This window comes from Siphateles boraxobius, unplaced genomic scaffold, assembly GCF_051911475.1.
Source record: "Siphateles boraxobius isolate OS27281-9 unplaced genomic scaffold, OSU_SipBor_1 31, whole genome shotgun sequence".
Classification (NCBI taxonomy): domain Eukaryota; kingdom Metazoa; phylum Chordata; class Actinopteri; order Cypriniformes; family Leuciscidae; genus Siphateles; species Siphateles boraxobius.
Genome location: NW_027508931.1, coordinates 1053222 through 1064204, shown reverse-complemented (window position 1 = coordinate 1064204; position 10983 = coordinate 1053222). Strand labels below are relative to the sequence as shown.

The 10983-nt window shown below is 43.0% G+C and overlaps 1 protein-coding gene across 2 annotated transcripts; it reads right to left on the bottom strand.

Annotated features, from left to right (window-relative positions):
• Nucleotides 1-383: 383 nt before the first annotated feature.
• LOC143697035 (GTPase IMAP family member 9-like) lies at nucleotides 384-2249 on the bottom strand. Of its 2 annotated transcripts, none has more exons than XM_077193984.1 (3): nucleotides 2010-2249; nucleotides 1172-1759; nucleotides 384-1026 (listed from the first exon to the last, which is right to left on the bottom strand). In XM_077193984.1, the coding sequence occupies exons 1-3, from the start codon at nucleotides 2023-2025 to the stop codon at nucleotides 983-985; spliced, it is 648 nt and encodes a 215-aa protein (XP_077050099.1). In that variant the 5' UTR covers nucleotides 2026-2249; the 3' UTR covers nucleotides 384-982. The 2 variants fall into 2 exon arrangements, with proteins under 2 accessions (XP_077050099.1, XP_077050098.1); XM_077193983.1 differs by having other exon boundaries at nucleotides 516-1026; nucleotides 1179-1759; nucleotides 2010-2166.
• Between the last annotated feature and the right edge of the window lie 8734 nt (nucleotides 2250-10983).

Genomic DNA, 10983 nt, shown 5'->3' with positions numbered 1-10983 from the left:
ATGGTGTCACGCAGGGCCTTTCTCTATAGGCTGCTGCTGTTGCAGCAGGGCAGCCAATCGGCGTGCAAGCCGTCTTGCCTATGTCTGCATGCTTCCGCACAGCGTTTTACATTAATTCAAAATTAAGGATAATTTTTGGCTTCAATATCTCTTGGAAAAGAGGTTTTCCCCATAGCGTAAGGTATTACGCTGTACTCGTTCCCTCTCTAGAGAGAACCGAGGTTACGTTAGTAACCAAGTACATTTTTAACGTTTAAAAAACAATCAGAAATAATGTTTTAATAACATTTTCAGAATGAGTGAATGGAATGTTCCTTTAACGTTCACACAAACCAAGAATAAACGTTCTTAATACATTTTTAAAAAACTGGACGTTTCCAACGTTTAAAAAACATTCGGAAATAACGTTTTAATAACATTTTCAAAATGAGTGATAGGAATGTTCCTTTAACGTTCACACTAACCAAGAATAAACGTTCTTAATACATTAAAAAAACTGGACGTTTCCAACGTTTAAAAAACATTCAGAAATAATGTTTTAATAACATTTTCAGAATGAGTGAATGGAATGTTCCTTTAACGTTCACACTAACCAAGCATAAACGTTCTTAATACATAAAAAAATATACGTTTTCAATGTTTAAAAAACATTCCGAAATAACGTTTTAATAACATTTTCAGAATGAGTTAATGGAATGTTTTCAATGTTTAAAAAACATTCCGAAATAACGTTTTCCTAACCTAATGGGAATGTTAGCAAAACGTTCTGACAACTTATTTTTGTTAGCTGGGATTCCTGTATTTTGAAGTGTTTCATTTGGCATTTGTAACATTTAGCTTTAATTTCTGCAGAGTGTGCACTGATGGAGGATTCAAACACGTTTGACACTGATGATGATGATGATGATGATGATAATGATGATGATGGTGTTTCCAGTGGCACTTATTCCAGATCCTGTTTTCCCAGCAGATTCAGTCTGAACTAATCTTTCCTCTCAGGATCTTCTGCTGGACACTCTCCTGAAACTACACAACACAAATATCAAATAAATCTCCTGGATTCTTTACTGAAAATCAGTATGACATGCTAGTGACTTAAACTTACTGAACTCATATGTTTGTATTATTAAAGTCATTTACCAAAATCAACAACAACAACAAAACAACTTACAACTGACAATTTTTATCATGCTGTCGCTCCTCTTCATTTTTGCCATGATAAATTTCCCTCTGTTCTCTGCCATCATTCCTTCAATCTTCTGCAGTAGTCCTTGTATCTGACCATCTGATTTACTCTTGATATTGAAACAGTAAAGTCTTTCTCCACATTCTTTCACCAGTCGCTGGAGATCCTCACAATCCTTTAGATGTTTCTCTTTCAGATCATCCAGTTCACCTCTACATGTGAACAGAATCATGATGTACTTCTGAACTTCAGGACCAAATAAACCTTTAATATAATCCAGGATCTGCTCCTCGTTTTCTACAGGTTCCTCTAGAGGAACGGTGAGCAGAACTGCACTGAGACCTGATGAACATCGAGAGATCAGCTCATCCTTCATCTTCTCTTCATTTAGATCTGGATCCAGTAGATCTGGACAATCAATCACACACACCTGCTTCTCTCCGATATGTGTTTTACCCTCACACACTTCAGACTCATGCTCTTTAAACCTTGTTTTTCCTAGTATAGTGTTTCCTGATGAGCTTTTCCCAGAACCGTTTCTGCCCATCAGAAGAATCCGGATCAATGGATCGTCTGGAGGAGATGACATTCAAGAGTAAGAAAAGAACAAAAATGTCTAAGTTTCACAAACAAATATAAAATATTGTATTGCTGAGTGTGTAAATGAGTCTTAAAGGATGTGTGTAAACTTAATTTCCTGACTGACAACAAAAACAGATAAAACCTGTATTATATCAGAGAGAAAAATATTTAGCTATGACAATATTTGTTCAAATCCAGAATTACATGTTGACAGTTGCTGTGAGTGTGAAGACATTCTTACCTGGTCCTTCTGCCATCTTTAGTGAATGCGACTCAGAATCCAGATAGGTTTGCAACCTCAATATAAAGATTCTTACAAAACGAATACAGTAAAGAACATTAATAAATCAAACCATTTATATGCAACGTGGCTTTTGTCAGGAAAACCCCAAGCTGCTGAGTTTAGTTTTACTTTCGTTTCTTTGTTTCTCCTCACTGCTTTTACTTGTTGGAGCAAGCTCCTGTCACAGTGTCTGGTTGTGTTCCCTTGTCTATCACTAGAGGTCCTCGTTCTCACGGTGTCCTTCACATTTGACTTCAATTCCCAGCATTCTGTCTGTCACTGTCACTCATCAGTTCATTGCACTCAGCTGTTCCCCGTAATCATTGATCCCAGCTCTTCTGTGTTAGTCTTGTTAGATATGTGTATAAATACCCTGCCTGTTTAGTGTTTGTTACGGAGTCCTTGTATATTGTCACACCACTTCTGGTTGCGTGTTTTTGCCTGTTCGTGTTTGTTTTCTTGTTTTTGGATTGCCTTTTGGATTTGACCCTTGCCTGGACTGGATGAACGATTATGGATTTCCCTATTAAATTCTTACCTGCTATTGGATCTCTCTCTCCTGTGTGTGTTACGTGACAGCTCCGCCCTTGAATGAATGAAAATATAATTCCTATATATGAATTATCATCAATATATTAAATGGTGCAACAGTTTATTTGCAAATATACAGAATAATATATTATTCTGTATATTTTCAAATAAACTGGTATAAACTGAGGTATTTAAATCTAACAATTATTTTATCATATTAAAGGAATATTAAAAATTAAATTTTCAAAACACCACTTTAGTTGGCTGAACTTATTGGATGTAGTTCAGAAAACTTAACTTTATTTGGCTGAACACAACAAGCTATGTTTAGTCAACAGAAAATATTTAAATGACACAACATTCTATTTCAAGTTCAGTCTACATGCAGCGGTAGTCAGCACAACACAAAAAAGTTGGTTTCCGCAACTTAAATTGGGCCAACTAAAAATTTTAGGTGCAACGGGTCACTAGAAATGTTTATGTTGTAGAGGCATTTTTTTTATAGTGCATCTATCAAACGCATAATTGTCAACATCATGTATATACTGTGACAACAGGGTCTATGTTACATTTTTGACAAAATATTGCCAGTTATTTTACCTCGAACAGAAGAAGAAAAGACGAATTACCATTGTGCACCTTTGTATCCGAGCTGCACATAGCAGTTGCGTTCATGAAAGAATCATTGTTTTTGAACAAATGTGTTGAGTATATAATTCAATTAATGGTTCCTGAATTAAGTGTTTTGAGCGTATTGCTTGCCTTAGGGTTTTTGAACAAAGCATTTGAGCGAATTATTCAATTACTCTCTTACGTGTTTCGTTCCTAAATTAATTGCAAGTTTTTAGTGTATCGATTGAGTAAAAGATTCATAATAAATTTAGGGTTTCGATCGAAGCGGTTGAATGAATGATTCAGTCACTCCCATAACCAACATTTGTGTTTTTTGCACTACTCGTATTTCCTGCATTTGTCCTAAGTGTTCAAGTGGACGTGAAGACCAAAAGTCTGAAAGAGTCACTAGAAAATAAAATTTGGAATCTGAAATAACTGTAGCATAAAAAAGGAATACGATTTTGCTAAGTCGGAGTCGGAGCAGAATTTAGGTGAACTATATGCCTCTCATCCTTGCACTCTTCTTCAGAAGATTCATTAAATATCACCTGGCCCTCCCTAAAATGGTTATGTGTCTGATTAGAACAGCTGCCAAAAGCAGTGGAGAGAGGAAGGTGAGGGGTGAAGTGAAGGGCGGGATGTGATCAAACAGCTCATCCTCCACCGATCAATCAGGAGGGGGCTCTAATTAATGCAAGCAGTGTTATGGCTTGGCTTGAGTCTTATGTGTGTGTGTCTTAGTTTGTGTCTGTGAGCTTTGTGTGACTCTGCAATATCTGCACAGAGGGCAACTGTCCCAGCAGATCTCTCACCTAAATCAAGCACAAACTGTCTGATGCACCATGAGTTGATTAATGGTCAGGACATCACCATTGAGATTTGAATGCTTTGGTTTCCAGTCACAAAATCGTACTGAATGGCCTCATATTGCATTACAATGTGATCACGTTCTGTTGTTATAATCAAATTATTTTTGAGGTTCATTAGTTAGTGTAGTCTTGTTTTGGAAAATCAAGCTTAAAGGGACAGTTCATCAAACAATAACAATAAAAACTTGTTTACTCACCCTTGTGTCATTCTACAACTAATTTTGTTGCTGGTTCTATGAGCTAGAAACTATTTACCATTTTAAAGAGATAATCCATCAAATTCCTTCATAAAACTCATCCTTATGTCGTTTCAAACTTGTAGGACTTTCTTTCTTCTGTGGAATGTAGATATATCTATATCAAAAACAAAAATATACAAAATCACCAGATCAGACTGAAGTTATGACAGTTACGACCTCCGAACCCCCGGATGACAGGCTACTCTGGACTCATGGCCCCACCGTATGACCTCAGGACGCAGCGCGGCCGGCACTAACAACCGACCCTCCGGGAACCCCCTTGGGACCTCCTCTCTCTGAATGGCCTCCCTCACCCACAGTTCGACGTCCCAGGATAGGGATCCCACCACCACCTCCCTGGAGAGAATGGTTTTGGGAGCCGCCTCCCCCAGGACCCTTGAACAGACGAAAGAGGGCGTCAGGCTTAACATTTTTGGAGCCGGGCCAGCACAAGAGGGAGAAATTAAACCGCCCAAAGAAGAGCGCCCAGCGGGCCTGGCGAGCATTTAACCTCTTGGCCGAACAGACATACTCTAAATTTTTGTGATCCGTCCAGACCAAGAAGGGACGCGCTGCTCCCTCCAACCAGTGACGCCATTCCCCCAGAGCTAACCTGACTGCCAGCAGCTCCCTGTTACCTATGTCATAATTTCGTTCAGCAGGGCTCAAACGGTGAGAGAAGGCACACGGGTGCACCTTCCCATCTCCGGGGAACCGCTGGGATAGGACCGCGCCTACCCTGACATCGAGGCATCCACCTCAACAATGAATTGGCGTTCAGAATCTGGAAGACAAAGAACAGGAGCAGAGATGAAACGGGACTTAAGAACATCAAAGGCCTCCTGAGCCTGAAAAGTCCATCTGAACGGTACCTTAGGAGAGGTGAGTGCTGTTAAGGGTGCAGCAACCAGGCTAAAGTTAGGCTAAATCGCCTATGGAATCGCCTATAAACCAGGCTAAATCGCCTATAGAAGTTGGCGAACCCCAGAAACCGCTGCAACGCCTTCCGAGAGTCAGGGGATGGCCACTCGGCCACGGCCCTTACCTTAGCGGGATCGGTCTTGATCCCCTCCGTCGAACTATTGGCATGGGGTTCAGGATCAGCATGAGCTAGAGAACGGCCGTATGCAGCAGCTGACCTGTTGGCCAAGGCTTCCCCCTGGAGTTCTTGGATCTGGAGAGATCCGCTACTTGGGCAGTCAGGGAATCAACCTCCCGTGAAGTGGCAGTTAGCTGGCTGGAATGCTGTCCCAGAAGAACACCATTTTGACTCACTGCGTTCCTGACATGGTCTGCACCTGCTGAATCCATTTAATGGTCAGACCGTTCTGTCACGGAAAACACACGGATCCAGTAGCAGGTAACAGAAATCTTTATTTTGCTCTCAAAAATGAGCCCAGGAAAAATAACAGAAGTACAAAAGAAAAGAGGAAGTCCAAAAAGAGTCCACTGGGGCAGGAGAGCACTTCTCAAAAACAAAAATATAGCATCACCCGACGCAGTGTCCAAGTCAGACTGAATACCCAGTGTAAGAACCGATTTTCCTGCTAAGACAAAAGCTGAGATAAAACTCACCATAAAGCAATAAAACGCACCCTGGACAGAAGATCGCAAAGACAGAGCACAGGACATTGTCTTGTCCAAACGTTTCTCCTATCTTATCTCTGCATCCCCCTCTCCCTCTCCCCCTGAGTCAAGTCACCAAAAGTTCACTAAGAATGCTTATATATCATATATGATGTATCTTGGGAAACTATTGTTTTTCCTTTTCGTGTTTGGTATCATTTTAAGTGTCTCGGTGCGATTGGTAAAATGGTCTTAATTTCATTGCAGTCATTGGTAATATGAGAAGGATTGAGGACTTCGGAGAATCCTGTGTTCCTCTTTGGGTGATGTTTCTTCAAGACATCTCCCCTCTCCCCCGAGACCAGGTGCTACCCCCTGGGGTACAGGAACTGACCCAAAACACACTGGGAAAATATTGGTACAACCCTTTTTCTGGTCTGGGTATTTAAGGCTAGGTAACAGAGCAATCTGTGGGACCTGTAACCAGGAAAACCCCCATGCAGTAATGTGTCAGTGTTATCCCCTTGGAAAGCTCTCACACACTACTGTGTGTCTCTGTCAGGAATGCATTGCTTACTTTTAGAATCATCTTTGAGTAATTGATGTCATGCATTTATTTCTGAATTGGCTTTTAATCATTTACTTGTGAAATTGGCACGGTACATTTTTCCTGACAAAAATAAATGTTAACCTTGATTATTCTGAAGTTTTCTGGAATCATTATTTCTAGTAGATTATGTGTAGTCTGTTGTTCCCGCAAATCTCTGTCCAGGATAGATCACACCTAAGGCACTAATGAATGGAGCATGGGGCACATCATTAGACCTTCTGATTCCTGACTATCTCCTAACTTAGCATGTTGTACGCTGCAACTATTGAGAAAAATTACACCTATGAGTCAGCAGTGAGCGGCCGCGTAGGGTAAGATAGTTTGCACTGCACCCTCTGACTATTTTAGGACTGGCTAGTTTGTGATCGTGAGCGCACACTCGCGACGTGACGTCTCAAAGCGACACCAAGTCCTTAATGAACGAATATTTGAAATTATGAAATGGCCAGAATAATCAAAGATCTAAATTAACTCATAATCAGTATTTATGACTGTTTTCTAATAAGAAACACAATCTAAATTTGATTAACATTTGAAATTGGAGTCAGATTAAGCTTAGAGCTAAAGTATTATTTAAACTAAATTCCAATAAATTAAGTGAACTTCACTGGAGCGCTGAAAAGACATACACGCATTATTCCTTCGACCATACCATTGGATTCCGGTGTTGGGCCAATGGGTGGACCTTACACCAGTACAGAGGAGGACCGGGACGGTACATCCGAGTCCCAAAAGAAGAAAACACCTGGGCAGGCAGTAGAGGAAACAGGCCTGGAGACAGTGGAAGCAGGACAAAAATCAAAATGCAAAAACAAAACAAAATCACACTTGGAGTCTGAAGCAAGGAGAAGCAAGGCAAGGCTGAGACAGGGCAAAGCAAGGCAAGGCTGAGACAGGGCAAAGCAAGGCAAGGCTGAGACAGGGCAAAGCAAGGCAAGGCTGAGACAGGGCAAAGCAAGGCAAGGCTGAGACAGGGCAAAGCAAGGCAAGGCTGAGACAGGGCAAAGCAAGGCAAGGCTGAGACAGGGCAAAGCAAGGCAAGGCTGAGACAGGGCAAAGCAAGGCAAGGCTGAGACAGGGCAAAGCAAGGCAAGGCTGAGACAGGGCAAAGCAAGGCAAGGCTGAGACAGGGCAAAGCAAGGCAAGGCTGAGACAGGGCAAAGCAAGGCAAGGCTGAGACAGGGCAAAGCAAGGCAAGGCTGAGACAGGGCAAAGCAAGGCAAGGCTGAGACAGGGCAAAGCAAGGCAAGGCTGAGACAGGGCAAAGCAAGGCAAGGCTGAGACAGGGCAAAGCAAGGCAAGGCTGAGACAGGGCAAAGCAAGGCAAGGCTGAGACAGGGCAAAGCAAGGCAAGGCTGAGACAGGGCAAAGCAAGGCAAGGCTGAGACAGGGCAAAGCAAGGCAAGGCTGAGACAGGGCAAAGCAAGGCAAGGCTGAGACAGGGCAAAGCAAGGCAAGGCTGAGACAGGACAAAGCAAGGCAAGGCTGAGACAGGGCAAAGCAAGGCAAGGCTGAGACAGGGCAAAGCAAGGCAAGGCTGAGACAGGGCAAAGCAAGGCAAGGCTGAGACAGGGCAAAGCAAGGCAAGGCTGAGACAGGGCAAAGCAAGGCAAGGCTGAGACAGGGCAAAGCAAGGCAAGGCTGAGACAGGGCAAAGCAAGGCAAGGCTGAGACAGGGCAAAGCAAGGCAAGGCTGAGACAGGGCAAAGCAAGGCAAGGCTGAGACAGGGCAAAGCAAGGCAAGGCTGAGACAGGGCAAAGCAAGGCAAGGCTGAGACAGGGCAAAGCAAGGCAAGGCTGAGACAGGGCAAAGCAAGGCAAGGCTGAGACAGGGCAAAGCAAGGCAAGGCTGAGACAGGGCAAAGCAAGGCAAGGCTGAGACAGGGCAAAGCAAGGCAAGGCTGAGACAGGGCAAAGCAAGGCAAGGCTGAGACAGGGCAAAGCAAGGCAAGGCTGAGACAGGGCAAAGCAAGACAAGGCTGAGACAGGGCAAAGCAAGACAAGGCTGAGACAGGGCAAAGCAAGGCAAGGCTGAGACAGGGCAAAGCAAAGCAAGGCTGAGACAGGGCAAAGCAAAGCAAGGCTGAGACAGGGCAAAGCAAGGCTGAGACAGGGCAAAGCAAGGCTGAGACAGGGCAAAGCAAGGCTGAGACAGGGCAAAGCAAGGCTGAGACAGGGCAAAGCAAGGCTGAGACAGGGCAAAGCAAGGCTGAGACAGGGCAAAGCAAGGCTGAGACAGGGCAAAGCAAGGCTGAGACAGGGCAAAGCAAGGCTGAGACAGGGCAAAGCAAGGCTGAGACAGGGCAAAGCAAGGCTGAGACAGGGCAAAGCAAGGCTGAGACAGGGCAAAGCAAGGCTGAGACAGGGCAAAGCAAGGCTGAGACAGGGCAAAGCAAGGCTGAGACAGGGCAAAGCAAGGCTGAGACAGGGCAAAGCAAGGCTGAGACAGGGCAAAGCAAGGCTGAGACAGGGCAAAGCAAGGCTGAGACAGGGCAAAGCAAGGCTGAGACAGGGCAAAGCAAGGCTGAGACAGGGCAAAGCAAGGCTGAGACAGGGCAAAGCAAGGCTGAGACAGGGCAAAGCAAGGCTGAGACAGGGCAAAGCAAGGCTGAGACAGGGCAAAGCAAGGCTGAGACAGGGCAAAGCAAGGCTGAGACAGGGCAAAGCAAGGCTGAGACAGGGCAAAGCAAGGCTGAGACAGGGCAAAGCAAGGCTGAGACAGGGCAAAGCAAGGCTGAGACGGTCACAAGAACAGCATAACACACAACAACGGTCTGACAAAGGACTGAACACAAGAGGATCTAAAATAGGGGAGAAAATTAGGGATTGACTGACAACAGGTGTGCAGAGAACAATGATAATTAAGGATAACGAGTGGGAGGGGAGACACCACAATGACAACGAGCACATGGCGAGCTGTCAAAACAAAACACATGTGCTCAAGACAACAGGGAACCCAGAGAGGAGACAAAAACAGCAGATCAGACTGAAGTCATCACACTGGCTACCTTCACACTGTCAGTTTTTGGGACTGACAACAGCATTTACTTACAGGTGTGAGTCTCGAAATGTCCCGTTTACACAGCAACTTGTGGAGTTTGGATTCCTTGCCACTGTCGCCTCTGCCTTGCTTAGTTGGGGACACTTAATATTCAACAATATTATTGATCTGACTGCACTGACACCATTGTATGAGAACTAAACTGAGCTGAACAATCACATCACTGTTTTCTCCAGAGCTGTATAAATAAATTAACTAAATTAATCAAAAAATCAATAATCAACACTGAACTTACTTAGGCAAGACAATGAATTATTTTCTTCTAGAGCTGCTTTACAGCTGAAAAAAACTTTATAGCATTATTTTCCTGTTATCACTGTAAAGCTGCTTTGAAATTATCTGTATTGTAAAAAAGCGCTATATAAATAGAGGTGACTGGACTTGACTATAGACAAAAATACAATGGAAGTCAATGGGAACTGAAACTGTTGGGTTACCAACATTCTTTAAAATATATTCTTTTGTGTTTTACAAATGCATACATGTTTGGAGGAACATGAGGGTGAGTAAATGACAAAATTTTCATTTTTGGGTGGACTATCTCTTTGAGCCCTATTTTCCAAAAACGTATGTTTAGAGAGATTTTTGTAAAACTATTCATAGTGTCCAAAATTTTTGCTGTATGTATCCTGCCACCGATAGCCTATTAAAATGTATCTAAATGAAGCAGAGAAATAGTTAGCGCTCTTGTAATTAAAACGCCCACATAAACATAATACATTACGAGCAATAAAACCATGGCGCATTATCATAACTCTTTAAACTGTTACTGGATTACCATATATCATCAGCACACCACAGAGTACACAGACAACATGGATAAGTTTTCTAGCTGCCTTACAACAACACAAGGCAAAAGGATATTGAACCGCCAATAAACTGAGCTACATTGATTTCAGTGTTCTCTGTACAAGAACACAGAATTCATGATTTCAAGAGAAAAGTTCTACCCATTAAAATTGTTGTTCTCATAGCACCGTTGAGAGTATTTATATGTATCTTCTAAGAAGGATTCAGCTGTGTTGGGAGGTAATCTCTATCTTGCTAACTGAAGGTGTGTCTGTTTACAGAGGCATCTGTGACACATGAAATATTAATATCTGAAAGAGGCAAAGGAATAAAAAAATGCCATCCAAAGTGCACGAGAGATTTACACACATTCTGCTGGAGAGCCCTCAGATATAGTTGTAAAAAGTACCTGTCTTATAGTACAAAGCAGGGGAAAGTTACTTTCAGTTACTTTCAAGTTGACCAGCATCTTTTATGTAATAGTGAAAGTGAAAGTGACACGTGATGGCCAAGTATGGTAACCCATACTTGGAATTTGACCTCTGCATTTAACCCATCCAAGTAAGTGCACACACATTAGGAGCAGGGTAGTGAGTAGTGAACACACACACACTGCAAACCTGGATACACACACCCGGAGCAGCGGGCAGCC